The sequence below is a fragment of the Microcebus murinus genome, chromosome 12, assembly GCF_040939455.1.
Source record: "Microcebus murinus isolate Inina chromosome 12, M.murinus_Inina_mat1.0, whole genome shotgun sequence".
Taxonomy (NCBI): Eukaryota; Metazoa; Chordata; class Mammalia; order Primates; family Cheirogaleidae; genus Microcebus; species Microcebus murinus.
Genome location: NC_134115.1, coordinates 11,349,373 through 11,368,606, shown reverse-complemented (window position 1 = coordinate 11,368,606; position 19,234 = coordinate 11,349,373). Strand labels below are relative to the sequence as shown.

General features: G+C 46.8%; 1 protein-coding gene across 5 annotated transcripts in view; it reads right to left on the bottom strand.

Annotated features, from left to right (window-relative positions):
- Nucleotides 1-19,234, bottom strand: part of DAPK1 (death associated protein kinase 1) — a 186,502-nt gene that overhangs the window by 36,709 nt on the left and 130,559 nt on the right. For all 5 annotated transcript variants that reach the window (XM_076008529.1, XM_076008527.1, XM_076008531.1 and 2 more), the window contains exons 9-18: nt 18,869-18,914; nt 17,752-17,841; nt 16,018-16,110; nt 13,580-13,699; nt 13,068-13,166; nt 12,178-12,276; nt 10,762-10,860; nt 9,553-9,750; nt 7,916-8,113; nt 2,679-2,777 (exon numbers count right to left, since the gene is read on the bottom strand). In XM_076008529.1, the coding sequence (XP_075864644.1) occupies nt 2,679-2,777; nt 7,916-8,113; nt 9,553-9,750; nt 10,762-10,860; nt 12,178-12,276; nt 13,068-13,166; nt 13,580-13,699; nt 16,018-16,110; nt 17,752-17,841; nt 18,869-18,914 (1,141 nt within the window). The remainder of the gene's footprint in view (nt 1-2,678; nt 2,778-7,915; nt 8,114-9,552; nt 9,751-10,761; nt 10,861-12,177; nt 12,277-13,067; nt 13,167-13,579; nt 13,700-16,017; nt 16,111-17,751; nt 17,842-18,868; nt 18,915-19,234) is intronic.

Sequence of the window (19,234 nt, the reverse complement as noted above, 5' to 3'; positions counted from 1 at the left end):
CAATAATATTCAAGCCGAAAATCAAATCAAAGACGTAACACCTTTCACAATAGCATCAAAGAAAATTAAATATTTAGGAATATATTTAATGAAGGAGGTAAGAAATATTTATAGGAAGAACTACAAAACACTGAGAAAAGAAATTGTGGACGATGTGCACAGATGGAAATCCCGACCATGCTCATGGATTGGTAGAATCAATATTGTTAAAATGTTCATTCTACCTAAAGTGATCTACAGAATTAATGTACTCCCTATCAAAATTCCACCATCATTCTTTACAGATTTAGACAAAATAATTCTATGCTTTGTCTGGAACCAGAGAAGACCTCCTATAGCCAAAACAATCTTAAGCAAAAAGAAAAAATTGGGAGGCATCAGTCTGCCAGACTTCAATCTTTACCACAAGGCTATAGTAACCAAAACAGCATGGTATTGGCACAAGAACAGAGATGTAGACCTTTGGAATAGGACGGAGATCCCAGATATAAAACCATCCTCATATTGTCATCTAATCTTTGACAAAGCAGACAAAAGTATACATTGGGGAAAAGAATCTCTCTTCAATAAGTGGTGCTTGCAAAACTGTATGACCACATGCAGAAGATTGAAACTGGATCCCCACCTCTCACTTCTCACGAAGTGGTTGGGTCCCACTGTACACACCGGAGGGGCCGGGACAGAGGAGGTCTCCTGGGTGCTCCTCACCCCGTGACTCCCTCGAGATGCGTTTCTCTCTGTTACCACCCTGCCCCTGTCGGTGACTGTTGTGTCAGCGTCCCTTTTCCACTTCCAGAGGTTTCCTGAGGGGCACACCTGTTTTGTCACCACTGGACTCCCTGTCCTTAGCAGCGCCTCGTGCGGAGCATGTGCTCGGTGTTTGCGGAATGAATGAACGAGATGTGGGAGTGCTGCTGGGGTGAGGCTCCAGCGCCCGAGGGAGGGGCCTCGGGACAGGGCGGGTGGGAGGGGGAGAGCGGGGAGGGGCAGGGAAGGATGCCTGAGCAGGGTGCCGGCAGGATGGAGGGAAAGCCGTCGTCGTGGGGGAGGGCGGAGGTACTGCGGCCAACAGAAGGAGCCCTGCGAGGCCAGCTGCCACACGCTGGAGCAGCCCCAGCCACACTGCTGCTATTTGGCAAGAGTCAGCAGCTGGCGTTTTCAAAAATGTCCCTGCGAGTTTTTTTATGAGTTTTTTCTAGAACAAAAAAATAACTTTTTTTCCTAATAAAAATGCATATAAACGCTCTGTTACGGAGTAACTGGACCCCATGCCCAGACAGGACTGAGCAGGACTTGACAACGACACGCCAGGCCTAGCAGGTCACGCAGGGCAGGGTGGGTCTGTGCTGGTCCCAGAGGGGCGCTAGGAAGGGCAGCCACCCCACACAGGTCACCGGCAACAACTGGGCTGGGAGGGAGCACAGTGCGAGGCCAACGCCGCACGGAGCAGGCCTGTCACTCCGGGGAAGGAACGACATGGAGATACCGTGAGTGCTCTGAGGAGGGGACATCCCAGACCAGAGGTCAGTAAGCGCTTTCTGTCAAGGGCCAGGGAGTAGATGTTTTGGACTCTGTGGGCCACACAGTCTCTGTTGGAGCCACTCGACTCCGACACTACGGTGTGGAAGCAGCCAGAGACTACACAAATGCAGGGGGCATGGCTGCGTCCCAATAAAACTTCATTTATACAAACAGGCAGCAGCTGGATTTGGCCCGAGGGCCACAGTTTGCTAACTCCTTGATGACCTCCAGGAAATGAGGCTCGACTGCAACCGCAGGGCCCTGATGTTGGCTGCCACGTTGAGAAACCACTTGATCTCCTCAGAGATCAGCAAAGCTCTAATCTGTGAGTTCCAGGACTTTCCCAGCGGAAGGGGGACAGCCAGCCACTGCTGGGCCAGCAGCACTGCAGCCATCGTCTCTCACCCAGCAGTGACACTGCAACTGCATCCGAGTGGCCAACGCAGTTCCCTCTTGGTTTTTTCATGAAATGTGAACCAAAGAATTTCCTCTGTTGGGATGAACTACATCTGGGATGGGGAGAGGGAGCAAAGGGAACTGAAGAAATTTAATTTACAAACATTTTCAGAGCCGGGCGTGGTGGGGCTCAAATGTAGTCCCAGGAGTCTCACCCTGGGCAATGTAAGGAGACTCCATTTATAAAAAAACTAAAAAATAAAAACATAAAAAATGTGCAGGCCCACTAGCAAAGCCAGACTCCTTAAACAACGGAGACCTGCTCTTGTGCCTGTGGCATGTGGCAGCCTGGCCCCTCCGGGTGGGCGGATGTGGGGACCACACCCTGCAGCAGAGCCCAACTTCCTCCAGATGTGCCTAAAGGCTCCCCAGGGGGCCCAAGTGCCCTGGGGCGAGGGGGAGCGGTTAGGAAAGCGCACAAATCTCACAACGACACAGAGGCCCCGTTGTGTGACATGGGAACAGAAAGGCCAGTGGGAACCAGCGGAGGCCCCTGGCAGAGCAGGGCACGGCGAGATGAGAAGAGGAGGGTCACTGCTCGAGATGGCACTGGCGCGTGTGGGCGACCGTTCACACAACCGCGTAACACCAGCTTCTCTGCTCTAGAGTGTGTTGCCGAGGGAGCCCTGTCCCCTCTTGCCCCGGCGGCGCAAGCCCCCCACGCCCCGGCCCCGTCCCGGCCGGGCCCTGGCGGCACTCACCGCGGTCAGCGCCTCCACGCCGGCGCCCATCAGACAGAGGTACCGCACCACGTCCAGGATCCCGTTGCTGGCCGCAAGGTGCAGAGGTGTTCGTCCACACTGGGGGAGAAAAAACACCAGAGAGTCCTTCTCACGCTGCTGCAGAGGCTGAGGTTCAGGCAGTGCACGCGGGGGGCGGGAGGGGGCAGCAGGCAGGAAGATCTGGGGTCGTCAGGAAGACAGAGGAGACGCTGTCTCCTCTCTCCAGAAACTTTCCATCCACGGAGGCAGGCCGCCAGGCGGACCGTTTTCAAGTACTTTACAGCTAAAGGAGTCACTTCAAAATGCAATTTCAAATGAAGGAGTGGGCGGCTTACCATGGCATAACTAAATTAAGTTTCCTGCTGTGCTGGCGGGAAGGAAGAAGGAGGGAGCCAAGAGCTTCGGGGCAGCAAAGTTTTAGCAAGATCTGCCCCGTAGTTCAAATTTAGACACAGCCAGGGGAGAAAAGAGAGAAGGGCAGATACTGAAGACACTGCAATGAGTGAAATTCCAAGGATATGCCCACCAAATTTCTATTATGCCTATGGTTCCCAAACTGTGTGCTAAGGCACCTCAGGGCACTGCAGTGAAGTCACAGGGGTGCCAAAGAATACTGGAAGTTTTTGATGGAGCCGCCTTGTGTAGACACCAAGTGAACTACTAGCTCGAGGTTGTTCAGAGTCTCCTCACTAGATTGTGTCACCTTCCCTTTAATGGTATCTTATCTTTACACAGCAGGGGTTAGTGGTTGCTATACTAAGAAGCCAGTATCTCGAGAAATTCACTGTGGAACAGGAAGTGAGGGCAGCTTGTCCAATCTGAGCCCGAGGTTTGAGAAGCTAGGCAGTGCCCAACAGGGTGGTTATATAAGAATGAGATTAAAATAGTGGTTTTCTTTCAATTTATGTGTATGATTTTTCTTAATGGCTACTAAGTTGTTAGGACATATTTACTAAGGCGTTTGTACTGAACCACTCAATTTATGAACAGAACTGTCAGGTATTTCTTCGGCCCTAGGGGAACCGTGAAAAGAAATTGCTGAGACCCTAAGGATGTTGTGAACTGAAGAAGTGTGGGGATCTCTGATGGATGCTGTCCATTGGTAAATAACTGTTATGAAGTTAACATGCTCTTTCAAATATCCAAACAATAAGAGCAACATACAATAGAAAGTAAAGGTCCTCCTTCCCTACTCCCTCCCCTCACCCCTGCCTGCCCCCAAGTCCTCCTGCCTGGAGCTGTCCCTATTTAATATTTTGTCTTTTGCAGCAGCATGGATAGAACCGGAGGCCATTATCTTAAGTAGAAGCAGCCAGGCACAGAAGAACAAATATCGCATATTTGTACTCCTAAGTGGGTGCTAAAAAAACGTGTACATGTGGGCGTACAGGGTGGAGTGACAGATAATGGAGACTCAGAAGAGTGAGGGGTGGGGGTGGAGTATGATGAGAAGTGGTGAGGGATACCCTAAAATCCCTAACTGCACCACTGTGCAATAAATGCGTGTAATAAATGTAACCTCATATATTTGTACAAACAAAAGCGCTGTTGGTGCATTCCCTTCCAAGCTCTTACCTACGAATCCTTAATGGGATTAAAGCGAAATAATTTAAACAGCCAAGATGTGATCATACCCAACCTTCTACTCTATCGCTTGCTTTGTCCACCTAACAATAGATTGTGACTACTTTTCCATATCTGTTACCAAAATCAATCACGTTCTTATGAATTCCTGAATAGTATTTGCTGTGTGGCTGCGTTGTGATTCACTGAGCCAGCGCACGCAGGTGGACACCCAGCGAGGTCCAATTCTGTGTAGCACAACTAGTGCAGCAGTGTGCACACACATTCATATTTCTTTACTATTATCCTCTACGGTGATCTAGAAAGAGTTATTAAGCATTCAGATATCCTAGAGTTAACAAGAGAAGGGAAAGAGAAGCTTTCAAAGGTTTGGAAGAAGTGTCTGGAACATGCAATCTAAGGGAGATATCATTCCGGCTGTAGAACGTACACAGTTTTGCAGAGGGGAAGAGAGTCACTGAGGAGGAGGAGTGTGATGGGGTGGAGGAAACTGACACTTTGAAGCCCCCGGTTTTGGACAGAATAAAATCTAAAGTCCTTAGCATGATATTCCAGGTCTGTCACCACCTGGACCCAACGTCTCTTCCTAGCTTCATCTTATGCCTTTCCCCATTACCTGCCATCTAAATACCTACCCAACCCCACTACGTGTCAGCGACAGCCCCCAGTAGACATACTTGCTCGCCTCGTGTGAAACAGGCATCCTCTATTCCCTCTGTCAAAGCCCTAATCATTTTTACGTCATCACCTGTGAAAAGTCTTCTCTGATTTCTTTAATGTCCAAATTGTTGCATCTATGTTTCCGAAGCACCTGTGTCCTTGTTACAGCAGTGATGACAACATGACATGCTGCGCGATCTGCATGTGTACGTGTCTGTCTAAAAGCAGCCCCAGGGCAGAACCACTCACTCTGGTGAGCTCCTCCCTCCACACTCCGTAAACGCTCGCCAGGCACGGAGTCCTCTCGTCCTCCCAGATGTGTGCGTGCGCATGTGCACACGTGTGCACAACATGCTTTCTCTGTCTTTGCTTATAAAAAGCACCAGCTCAAAAGGAACAAGTGGGCGAGGGCCATGCACTCTGTGTCGTCTATTTCATTTCCTTGTGTGTGTTCTCTAACGCCGTAACGCAGCCGGGTTAAACAGCCGCCCTCCTGATTGCCGCATGAGAAGAATGAAGGATGAAGAAATGTCTGTTTCGTTGCATGAGCATTAAAGATAGTGAGGAGGTCCCCGACAGGGGTAGGATCTGAACTGCCATTTTTATCTCTGGGGTAAAATTTAATCCAGACAAGGAAAAGGCAAGCTGACAACACAGGGAAAGAGTCACAGTCTTCCAGTGGGTCGTAGATGCCTCCGTGCCACGTCCACGCTGTCGTTGGGTTGAGGGGGTCCGTGAGTAGCTGGATGTGCCATGGGGGGAAATGACGCCTTTCCATCCCCTCCCCTGCACATCTCCTAAACCCCTCTAGAGCCCCATCACCCTTGCTTTAAAAAAAATAGAAAAACAAGCATGACACCAGCCCTTCTGAAGGAGGCCTGAGAACCCCAAGGGCAGGACCTGCTAATCATCGGGGTGTCGAAAGCAACCCGGGAGCCTGTCTGCGGGCAGGGTGCAGACTGTGTGCCCGGCACGCTTCTGACCCAGACGGGCTCTGAATCTCGGGTCTGAACTTTTCTGTGAATTCCAAGAGGTTGAAACTAGGCAAATGATTCTCTCTTTAGCTGAACTCAACTCAATGACAACGTGATCTTCTGGTGGCCCTCTGTGTGCCACTGCCATGCCGTATGTAGCAGAAACGCAAGTTTACGCCAGCACTTATGACTGTCATGGCCATTTGCAGTAGCAAAAACATAGAGACTTTTCCATTAAATAAGCCAGTTGTTTTAAAACATGAATGTCTGGGATTGTCTTGCTGGAATTTTAAAGAGCAAACATAGTAAACGTACTTTTTGCATTGAGGCGTAGGGTGAAGCTGGAAGAACACCTGTTCCCTTTCTAGGTTAGGGCAGAGCACCGTGAGGCGCGCGCCTCTTCCCGGCCCCGTCACAGGGAGGGAGCTGGTCCCAGCTGCTGGGCACACGGGAGCCCCTGCGCATACAGTGGCCAAGCGTAAGGCAGTCAAATCAGTGCACGGGTGTTCCTTGAAGCCGCTTTTGATTCATTTAAACAATCCAGGAAGGAAAGCCAAGGTCTTTATGCTACTTTATATTACATTTGGCTTCCCCCTTAAGCCACTTACCTCCCTGACTCGGCAAGATTAGAACGGGATAAACGAAGGAAGCAACCAGCAGCTCATGGCTGAGACCCAGGATACTGCCTGTTCACATTCCCACAATGTGAAGATTACCAATTTCAATTTCCATTAGAATTAATCACATATTATGCCAGACGAATAATTTTTTGGAGAAGTATAATTTTCCAGCTGTTTCAGACATTAATTCTTTTACCTAAACAAACTGTACTAAAATCCTGCTGGCACTGTACATGCCATTGGTAAATAAGCATTTCCCTACAATTAAAATATTAATTCCGCTTGGACTTTGTTTTTAACACAATCATAACAGAACAGTACTTGAACTTTCATACAGCTCCAGGACTAAATCCACATGAATATCCAACTGTTCTACCTTATTTGGTAAATTAACAGCTAGACAGGATTCAGGGACAAGCGAAGGTGGTAGCTAAATTCTCAGAGTCAACATACAGGATTTTTTTTTTATGGACCTGGGATCGTATAATTAATTATTTTCATTCCTTCATTATTCACCAAATGATACAATCCCCTTGGTCTTACTAAATTTATTTAGCACAGACAAAGGTATTAGGAACTTTTGACTATAAAACTCTCAATGCAAAAAGCTAACAAGAAAAATATGGTCTTAGGAACCTTCATCAAATCACAATATCATCAGATGTTTTCCTGAAGACTTTGAGCTCCAGAAAGATGCCCCAATTTGTACAATGTTCTCTGATTCCTCCATAGCTGTGGTCCCCAACCCCTGGGCTGTGGGCCATTACCAGTCCATGGCCTGTTAGGAACTGGGTCTCCCATCACTGCCTGAGCTCCACCCCCACTGCGTCCATGGAAAACCCATCTTCCATGAAACTTAGGAACGGGGCGGCACAGCAGGAGGTGAGTGAGTGAAGCTTCATCTGCATTTACAGCAGCTCCCCATGGCTGGCATCACCAACCAAGCTCCACCTCCCGTCCCTACCTGCTACCCCCACATCTGCAGAAAAACTGTCTTCCATGAAACTGGTCCCTGGTGCCAAAAAGGTTGGGGGCTTCTTTTTTTTTTTTTTTTTTTTTTTTTTTATTAATATCTTCAGATTCTAGGTTGGGGGCTTCTGTTCTACAGAACCGTACACACATACCCACACACACTGGATGCAGTGTCAAGCCAGGCTGGACAGGAGGTACTTGTTAATGTAATAATTTTCTGTTACTCTAGGAAATTATTCAGAAGTCACATGTAAAATACGCCCCCAAATGGCAGGGCCCTACGGAAGGGAACACGTCCGCACGAGCGACACTGGGTTTGAAGAGACGCAAACTGAAGCCCAAGCCACAAGCAGGTGGACGGACGGAGCCAGCTGGGACGTGCAGGGGTCTTGCCCTCCATGCGTACCTTGTTTGAGACGTCCAAGCTGCAGTTTGCTTCGCAGAGGGCCACGACGATAGGCAGGTTGCCGTCTTTGCAGGCCACGTGGAGGGGGGTGTTGCCGTGCCTGTCCTGGAAGTCCACGAAGCAGCCCTGGCCGAGCAGGGTCTTGAGCACCTCCATCTGGCACCGCCGCACGGCCAGGTGAAGGGCGATGTGCCCGTCCTGCAAACAGACCCCGTCACGGTGACTTTTGCCTGGGCCTGGGCCCCTGACTCTCCACTTCCCTGCCGCCCACTGGGTGAGGTCTAATTGGCAATAGGATCAGAACTGAAAGCCCAAAGAAGGATTTAAAAAATCATAAACCTTTCCTGGGGGGAGGCCCGTGATAATGAGAGGGAAGAGGAGGCTTTCTATGCTCCACTCTGAATGATCAGGGCCTGAGCTGACCGTGAGCTCGGTTAATTTAGGCCTGGGCTGTACAATCGGGCAGGGCGAATCTATACTGCTTTTTGTCTCTGAATTTATAAAACACAAGAATTGTTGATACTCTGACGTCCTGTTGAATCAAAGTATTTGAAAAAACATTTTAAAAAACATTTGCTCAGCAATCTTCACTAACATCCTAAGTACAGAGACTACTATTTTAACTTGCATCAGGAGGAGCTGAGAAAGCAACGTGAAATAATTTGCTCAAGAGCTGTCACATAAATGAGAAACAGATTAACATGCTTAACCTCTGCATCCTACAAAAAACAAGCCTGGGAATGCATTATAGAATCCCTGGTGAATAGACGTGTTGAGTTTTAGGAGTTGGGTAGAGAGTTCTGAAACATTTCTATAACTCATCTGTGCTGGGGTCTCTCAGCCTCAGCACCACTGGTATTTGGGGCCGGGTGATTGTCGTGGGGCTGTCCTGTGAGCTGTAGGATGCTTAGCAGCGTCACTAGACTCAACCTACCAGATGCCAGTAGCAACCCCCACCTCTAGCTGTGACAATCAAAAAATGTCTCCAGACATTAGCAAATGTCCCTGGAGGCAAAGTCACCCCTAGGTGAGAACGACTGTTTTGTACCAAGAAAATCCTTCCCAAATGGCAGATACTAACTCAATTACTGCATCCCCAATCTAACTATACATAGCAATAGCACAGCCTCATTTTATGTGCAAGTTGACAATAAAAAGAGATTATGCTGAATTTGCTTAATTAAAAAATGGAACACCTGGTCTAGAATTGAGATTGACAGACAAATAAGAGTGGTTTATTGTCTTTTTACAAAATAGCAGATGACGGAAGTAAATAAATTTCTTTGTTTACCTAAAAATTAATAGGGTGATGGCAATTTTAGTCCTCAACGAGGACTGTCTTGGATTCAGTGATTGTCACTGTACCTGCTCCAAAGCTAAAAAGGCTAAGAATAAAATAGAAGAGACCAAAGCCAACTGATCAATTCATAAATGTTTTTACATGACAGAAATGAATGTTAACTATTATGCGGAATCTAGAAAAGTTCACAGAATCTTTGGAAGAGAGACGAGAAAGGGCGATGACGATTTGCTGTATTCAAGTTTGTTATCTTAGGGAAAGGATTAAGGAGTCTTGTGGTCCCTCTAGCTCCCTCGATCATTTCTCAGTGAGTGTGACACCCTCCCCAATAAAGCACCTTGTCAGAGGCATTCAGGTCAGCTCCGTGTTCCGCCAGACACTCCACGATGTCGTGGTAGCCCCTGGCGGAGGCGGTCAGGAGGGGCGTCTCTCCTTCTCGGTTCTTAATGTTCACATCACAGCCGGCTTCACACAGGGCTTTGGCCACAGAGTAATAGCCGTGCCAGGCAGCGCAGTGCAGGGGGGTTTCTTCTTCCTGGCAAGGAGATAAGTGCATAGAGGAGGAAGTGCTACAATGTGAAAGACAGTGCAAGGCATGGTGGGGGTGTGGCCAAATTCAGCAGCAAAGCAAAGTGAAGGCAGCTAGGGGGAAGAGCTCATAGCTACTGGAGCAACACGTGAATCTGAAATGGCGACACGGTGTGAGCTGCCACCACCAACAGGCAGATGTGCTGTCTCTCCTTTGTTAGTGCTCTTCCGTCAACACCTGAGAGCCTGGTGAACCCGGCTGTCTGCGCACGTGACTGACGACGGCCTCTCGGGAGCCCACTGGAACCACGGGCCCTGCTTTTCTGAGCCGTACAGCCTTAGTGTGGGTGCATCTATAGCACCTTGCTTGGAAAAGTGCCTTCCTTGACTTCATCTGAAACTATGAGTGGTGGGAGAGCACTTCTCTGAGCAAGAATTCTTCTATCAGTCCTGATGCTTCAAGATGTGTCGAGTATGTGACACGAAGGTGAGTCATGACAGCACTACTGCTTTGGCAAGGAAGTCATGGTGGAAGCAGGCAAGGCCTTGTGGTCTGTAAGGACATGAGGCCTAGCCCGTCACAATCGACAGCATTAGACACACACACCTTCCTACGAGAGGCTGCTACAGTGCAGTCGTTACAAACACGGACCCTGAAACCAGACTGTGTGGGGTCTAGGCCTGGCTCCACCACTTATGAGTTGTGTGAGCTTGGGCAAGTTATGGAACCTTTCCCTGCCTCAGTTTCCTCATCTGTAAAATAGGAATAATAATAACAGTGACCCAACTCAGGGCTGTCCAGAGGACTAAATGAATGAGTGAACGAAACGGTTAGAACCGTTCCTGGCACCAGCACCTTCCCCGCGTTGCAATGGTGCTTCTGTTCGAGTCCCTGCTCTCTGCAATCCATGGCAGAAACCCAACTTGGGGAACACGCCCAACGACCCGACTGTACCCTCTGGCTGCCTGTACACCCATGCAAAGAGCGGGAGACAGGGTGTCGGCTTCCGGGACCCACCTTGTCCTGGAAATCGGGATTAGAGCCGAAGCTGCACAGTAGCTGGACCACGTCGGCGTGGCCGTAGCGAGCCGCCACGTGCAGGGCCGTCTCTCCAGACTGCGGAAGGAACAGAGACAGCGATTCAGAGTCTCCTCTGCGAGCAGCCGTGGACACCAGAACACAAGGCCCACTGCCAAGTCCAGTCCTGCCTCATCACCCACCCACTGTGGGCCAGATGCCTCTCCGTGGCAGGTCGGGGACTGGGGTGTGAGCATTAAACCCACACACTTGGCTCGCCCATTGGTGATAAATCCCAAGTGTGAACAAACCGGTGAGAAGGGCTTCCCTTTTCCATGGTGGCTGTTCTTAATCTTCATGTATGGATCCTTCTAGCTGCGTGATTGTTTAAGACCACAATATTCCTTTAAAACTAGGTTTATAGTTCGATTATTTAAATGTACCATTTTATTTATTAACCAGTTTCTCATTTCATTGCCTGACTATGCTTAGAAACTTATTTCTTACATTCTCAGAGATTTTAAAGAACCTCACTATTCGCCCATACAATAACTTTCCATGGATTAGTAACATATCCAACTCCTTTAAGATAATTTACTTACATCCATTCCCCAAATTATCAGAATAAACAAATTTTTAAAAGACAAAAGGACATATTTTATTACCACCTGCCAGAAAATTGCCATAATAATACACAGGTGTCTCGGATGAGAAGTCATCCCTTAGATATGGTGCAGTACACAACCCATACAACGGTGTGTGGCAGCCTTGACTAAACATGTCGAATTAGCCTACCAGTATTAGAAGCAGGGAAGTGCTATATAGTAAAATACACTATGGATGAGAAGGTAGAAACTCTAGGTTCAGGTTCCAGCACTGACAATTAATTCATGGGATTGCTGTGTAGACTGAATAAAACACGTATAAATGAAAGCAAGGTATCTTGCTAAGTCAATAACTTTTATAACATCTTTGCCCCCCAGCAAAGCCTTACTTAATGTGCATTATCTCATTAATCTCCTAGTGCCAGTGACTGGAAGGCCAGCACTGTCAGCCACTTCAAACAACAAGAAAATGGTAGAGGTGTGCTTAAAAGCACAAGGCAAGTCAGTAAAAGAGTAGAGACTCAGGTCTCTATCTGGTTGTCTTTCTGTTAGAACTCTGAGTTTGCACATTATGGGGAGGATCATTCACTGCTTGCATGTTATGGCAGCTACCTGGAAGATGCCAGCATAAGGCAGATTTTAATATTAGACCAAACCACAGGCCAAAAGAAACTTCCAACTTAAATTCTCTGCAGGAAGATTTTGGTCCTGGATTCTGATTCTTTGTGTCCTGATGCACATGGAGTGCCAGTATTCACATGCATCCTTTTATTACTTCCTCATGTTGCTCTAAGAAGAGAAGTGGCCTTACCTTGTCTTTAACATCCAAAGGGCATTTGTTCTCATTGAGAAATTTCAAGGTATCGACGTGGCCATGCCGAGAAGCCCAGTAGATGGCATTGGATCCACCCTGCATAAAAACCAACGTGGAGTCACATTTCCAGAGAGCTGGTAGATTTGAATGCATGCAGCCCTTGGAGTCACTATATCTCCCTTCCCATGTGATGACCAACCAATCTCAAAGAAGCAACTTCCCAGAACAATAAAACCCTCATTCAATTTTATAGTTTTGACAAACGCACCATGTTCACACAAGATGTTAACATTAGGGGCAACTCTGTACTATCTTTCCAACTTTTTTGGTAAATCTACAATTATTTCAAAACAAAAAAAAATTATTTTTCTTTTTATAAACCCTCATTTCAGCCCGTGGTTAGGATTCCCCTATTATGGAGGGCCGGATCTAGTCCATTTACAGCTCTGTTGAAAGTCTAAGGATGCTGACAACAGATCCATTGTGATGACTGTCAGCTGTTACTTCATTCTGTCTACACTTCTAATGCAAGCTAGCCCTCAAAGTGTATCATCCTTACTCAGTTGCCCAGTGAACATGCAGGCAAATTCATTTCTGGTGAGATTAATCAGACAATGCAAACTTTTCCAAGTGTGACATCTCACACTGTTGAGCAAATATGTACAAAGGAATGCGGATCTAAAGCAACAGAGCCAAGGAGGCGATAAATGTTTGCCTTTTTCTAACATAGGTGGCAGACCGTACCAGGCTCTGTAAGCAGTCCATCTTTCTTTACAGGAAACTGACAAATTAGGACATATATATTTTTTCTGTTACCTCTAGGATTCGTAGGCATTTGGAAATACTTTTAAAAAATCAATTCACTTGCAATAAAATAGAATTAGGACCTTATCCTGGACATCGATTCTTGAGCCTCTTTTAATGAGCAACTGTAGTATTTGAATATTTCCGCAGCCAGCAGCAATGAGTAACGGAGGTGTTCCATGCTGGGATAAGAGAGGGAAAAAACATCCTTTTTCAGGCATGGTAGAAAAGGAAAAGCCCAAACGATCATTGCTGTCCCCATACACCCTCCCACGGCTCAGCAGACACAGAACTGCTGCCAGAAGGACACACGACAGCCCTTCCTCTTTCAGATTCACATCAACAGTGACATTTTCATTTGCAGGTGGGTAGAGACTCAACAGGTGAATGAAGAAAGGCCCTCAATGCGAAAAGACCTTATTTGTGACTCAAATCGCTGTCTAAACAGAAGTGATTTTTCCCGCAGTATAAGTTTCTCATTGGAAGGCAGAGTGGAGAAGCAGATGGGGTCTTCCCACCTTGGACTTGGAGGTGCACAGCCACTGTGACCACCCTCCCCCCGACCTCCCGGACCCCTGGCAGAACAGAACCAGACCTTGTTGGGTTGGTTAACGTCGTAGTTGGACAATGAGCCCAGAAGGTGCTGCAGGCCTGGGACGTTGTCATCATTGATGGCATGGATGATGGCTTTCATCACAAAGGAGTCTTCCTCATCCTAGACAGAGATAGCAGAGAAGGAAAGAAAGAGTTAGCCTATTGGCTGTGATCTTCTTATCCACCTAAGAGAAATCAGTGCTCCCCTGTTTGCAGGGGCATTCAGAGGGAAGTAAGCCGTGTGACCAAATCCACACGGTCATGGAGGGAACTGGGGGTTACTGTCTGTCCCTTCCATGCAGCAAATAAACACCATCTACGATTCACCTGGGTCCTAATGTCACCTGCATTATAATCCAGAGAACAAACAGCTTCCGAGCTTCAGATTTCAAACAATGATGATGACAAATAACCATTTGTATTTATCTTAGGAATCTGTCCAAATAGAGGCCCAGAAAGCACTGTGGAAAATTTCAGGTGCAATACAGGTCTCTTCTGGGTAAGGAAAAAGAAAAACCATAGAAGCAAACAAATGATGCCTTTGAATAAGATATTCTTAATTTGCAATTTTTCCAAGTACAGAATTGTCATTTTTTGATCACTTGAGTTTCTTCTTTCTTTACATAAAGAATAACAGGGTAAAATTCTCTGATAGCTGGTCATTGTCATAAAAAAAAATGAAGAAGAATGAAATAGGCTCTAAAAAGGGAGAAATAAAAATAAAGGTCAGAAAAAGGAAAATGAATGCATTTCTCCTTACAGTGGAAAAATATCTAGAGAATGCTGAATAAGTTTGTTATATCTTTGCCACTTTGTCAAAATTTTCTTTCAATAACAAATTTCCACAATATGGCACATTAAACCAATGAATCAGCTGGAAAGATCCTAAACGAAATTTCTGGACTTAGATGGCTACTGACATTTCAGATCTGGAAAAATGCATCTACAGAGGCTGGACCTCTGCTTGTGGGGGCAGAACGGAAAGAGCATTTCTCTGAACTGTTTTCTATAGATCTGAATCTAAACAAACTCCATGTGGGTTTTTAATACTATTTGTATGGAATACACGTTTAAGAATGGCATTGGTTTTCCTTTACTGTCACAATCCAAGTTATGACTATGAGACATTTGCATGAAAGTGAAAGTCAAGAGAAAGGAGGAGATTGGAGAAATAAGGCAGTTGTGCCAGGTCACACAATTAGCAGAACACGGGGACGAGAGAACCTGACCTCTAGTTGGGGACCTTCCCAACTGGAGTTTCCACGGCATTCTGGGTCCTGCTTCTACCTTAAATTTTGACTGTGATGCATGTATTTTTTTCCCAACTGACTATTCAGGATGATTTTCATTTGCAAACTTTAATTATTCTGATCATCTCACTTCGAGTCATAATAGTTATCTTTTCCTTGGGTCCACCGTAGCCCGCAAGCAATTCCCAAACTAAGCCTTCCTCTTGCTCCTCTTCTCCCCCTAACTTGTTTCTCTCCCTCGCCTTTTTATTTTTTAAAACATCTCTTACCTCATTTTATTTCACAAGGCTAGACCTGGAGCCTCGGTGAAGCGACTCATTTCAGGGGAAAAAAAAAAAAGAGCGCTGGTGTCTGCTCAAGTGTGATCCCCACCCTTGGAGTCGCTGGCTCGGCCCAGGAACGCTGACTACTCCGTTACAGGGACAGGGCGGTCCCCACAGAACTCCCGTGTCTGCCCTTCCTGGAGTCCCCTTTACCCCGAGTTAACAGAGCCCTGTTGTTGGACTGTCGGGAGAGAGTCTGGTTGAATTCAGATGCGTCCACTCACATCGGAAGAGCCAATCTGTGATTGAGTTTCAGTTTGGATTGCGGGGAAGACTGCAGAGCTGGTCTCAAGGCACTGGGGCAGTTAATACACTGCCACTAAAGCAAGTGGGTTTGGCCGTTTGGTCCACCAGGAGACACGCCCGCGAGCAGCACGGCATTTTCCCATCTCCCAGTGTGTGTGCGTGGTGGGGGAAGGGGTGGCGGCTGTCTCCCCTTTTTGTATTACTGTGATCTAAGATTCTCCTATGTCACTGGCTATAGAGGCTCTCATTTTAGATCATGCAAATTAGAATGAGCTCTTTCCTCTTGACTGGTTTCCCTCTCTTACCAAAATGTGTGTGTGTGTGGGCACGCACGTGTGTTTATGTGTGTGTGCATGTGCGTGCATCAAGACAGAGGGTAGTGTTGGAGGTCGTAGTGGTGCGAGTGGGGCAGAACCAACCAAATCAAAGAGAAAAGAGGAGAAAGCAGCACAAGGGTCATCAAATCATCCACCCCAACCCCATCCTCGAGAGGAGTGGGAACAGGCCTGGCATTTCCACGACTCCAGGTTTTCTGGGCTACTGAACAAACAGAACGGCTTAAACACCCTAAACACATAGCCCCGAGAAAGAGGCTCACCAAGGCAAACAGGTTTGCTTACCAGAGTATCATCGCTTCTGGCGACACTCATGTTACTTCTGGACAAGAACGACCTGGATAATCTTTGGCACAGTGATATCAAGCGAACGGATTGCTTTAAAAAAGAAAAGAGTCAGGGGAAGAGGGGGAGAGACCTTATGTAACAATAGTCAAATTAGTGCAAATGACAAAGTCTTCGAGATAGTGCTCACTGCTGACAGTGTGCATTCCTCAGGGTTGGGCAATCCTAAAGTAGGTTGCATTCTATTTGCTTACAGAATAATTCTAAAGGTCTTACAAATCAAGACAACAGGACAGAGAGAGATTCTTCCCATAGAGAGAGATTTTTCCTTTGCATTTCATTATTAAACTACAGAGCTGGACACCTTGCATCCCTTTTCTCTCCATATTTTGTTCTCTACTCGTTGAAGAATGTGATTACCCTGCAAAACCCTTGCAGGTTCCCCCGTGGAGAAGCACAGTATGCAGGGACCTTGCTCTGTGTCCTCTGTGCCACGTGGGCAGTAATGGTAGCTAATGTGATAATGACATACAATTGTCGAAACAACAGGTGGGACCCCTTAGTTACAGAACAAACATCTCTGCATTTACACTCAAAGGCAGAAGCAAACAGGTAGGGAATGTGAGAAACAAGTGGTTCTCTATTTTTTTTTTTTTTTTGAGACAGAGTCTCGTTCTCTTGCCTGGGCTAGAGTGCCATGGCATTAGCCTAGCTCACAGCAACCTCAGACTCCCGGGCTCAAGCGATCCTCCTGCCTCAGCCTCCCGAAGTAGCTGGGACTACAGGCACATACCACCACAGCCAGGTAATTTTGTTTTTTTCTATTTTTAGTTGCACAGCTAATTTTTTCTATTTTTAGTAGAGATGGGGGTCTCACTCTGGCTCAGGCTGGTCTCAAACTCTTGACCTCAAGTGACCCTCCCGCCTTGTCCGCCTGGAGTGCTAGGATTATAGCCACCTCACCTGGCCCCTGTTCTCTCTACATTTTAAGCCTAATTTTAAGGGCTCCTTTGAGAATGTAGTGCTGTGGTCCTCCTGATCCCAATCAGGGCACCCCAAACTTGGTGGGTGTGAAAATGAGGCACACTGCTGGCCCAGTGCCAGGGAGACACAGCAGGTACCTGCTTCTTCTGGGTTTGACCTGGCCCTAGGCACAGGAAACAAAACCATCCTGTCTGAACAAATCGGACCTAGAAGTCTGATTTGTTCCCGGACGTCAGGAATGCCTTTAGAGCCCTCTCCCTCGCAGCCCGGGTGGAGGCAGTGTGCACTGAGGAAGAAGAGGCCGCACTGCAAATGCTCACGGTGCTGCCTCACCCGCTCCCCAACTGCTTCCGGACAAAGGCTGGGTGTAGAGAGCCATGTACACAACTTCCCTTATGAACACGATCTCATGCTGCTTACCACAAAGAATGGATTTATTTAAAATACGACTTGTGGTATTAGCAAAAGACTTCACTATAATTTTATTGTGCTGATTTGAAAATTCGTCTTGGGAATGGTTTTGATAAATAGTACAAAATTACATTTGAAAGTATGAGTTAAATAGGGCTGAAATACTGTTTTTGTTTGTTTTTGAAAATAGAGTAATGGTGCAGCGGATGACAGAGTCAATTAAAAAGAGGAGAGGATACATTTTCCACACTACCAGTGTCAGAAGAGATGAGCCCTGACCACACAGAGCTCCACGGAGGAAACAGACTTTGGTAATTCCTCCATGTCAAACAATCTTACTTTCCATTTTTTCCGGGCTGCAAACTTCTTGAACTTCTCCATGTTTACTGCCGATGCTTTTCTGCTAAGAGCTTGTTGTGTATCTTTAGGCTAAAACGAAAGTCCAAGAAAAAGACTTAGAGCTCTCAAATGACAGAAATGTATTACATGACAACTTTTTTTGAAAGTTCTCATAATTCAGGATGCTTACATAGTCACTTTACCAAAACAGAATGACAACGTGGGACAGCATGCAAGATCTGGGAATTTGGTCTCAGTAGGCTAACTGTTACATCGCAGGGTGTGATAAAATCTATAAAGAATGGTCTTGGGGACAAGGTGAGCTTGCAGCCAAACTGAATTATAACTTTCACGTTGATCCGCTTGGGAATGGTAAGATTCATGGTGAAGCTGTGTTCTGAGGCATTTGAAGTTGGGTACCATCAAGTAATTTAGAGCTGGGTGGGACATCAGAGGTTGGCACTTTCAGTCTCTCCTTTCTACTGCATCTTTTCCAGTAGATGCATTTAGCCAGGGCCATCTAGGGGAGCCTAGGCAATTGCTGCCCCGGAACCTGCTTTTGTAGCCTACTTATTCATTCCATGATTTTGTTCTGTAACTGTCATATTTCCCCACCCTTAGTCCTTTCTGCCCTAGGCTGAAGCAACTTTAATCCAAATGCCAAGAGGGCCAGGCAGGTAATGTAAAGGTGCAATATGCCAGGGTGGCCACGTGCCCTCATGCAAAGGCACCTGTGCTCAGTGTTGGCAGATCTTCAGGTTTTTCAAGAGAAGCTGGAAATAGAGATTTCATATGATATTTACATTCTGGAAATTAATTCAAATTTTTAAAAAAATTCTATTTGGGCCAGCACCCCACAGGTCAAACCAAAACATGGCTGTTGCGTGGACTTGACCTTTTATGATTCTGCTTCATGATGGCTTACTCCTCTCCCTCCACCTTGGTGATCACTAGGATACAGTCTAATATGTCAGTCTGTCTTAAAACACAGCATCAATAGCAAACAATACTCTAGGTATAACTTGTGGTTAGCAGTACTCTAGGACAAATGACCCCCAGAGCGCTCAAACTAGTCACTTAGAAAATGAGCTAGGCAGCGACATAACATGCAACTTACTTTGATCCAGGGATGCTGCAAACTGTCTTGAATTGTCATTCTCTTCCTTTTGATGGAAATAAAGAGAAAGAAAAAAGTGCTGTGACCATAGCAGCAAATACTACAGTTATTTCCGTGCTGGCTGGGTCTACCATGCAGACACTCTGGAAAACGCAGTTTAGGAAAGAAAGCCAAAAAACGACACGGGTCTCTTCGTGATTATTTTGTTGTGCCCGCAGGGACTGCCCAAGCAAGTGCAAAGGGCCCTGTGTACGTTTTCTGGAACATTTCAGGTGGCATGCTGCCCTTTGGCAGTTGCAACCACCAGGGTCTGGGAGAGGCGGCCACATGCACAGAGCAGGTGCTGGCCCCTGCCTAGTGGAGGCC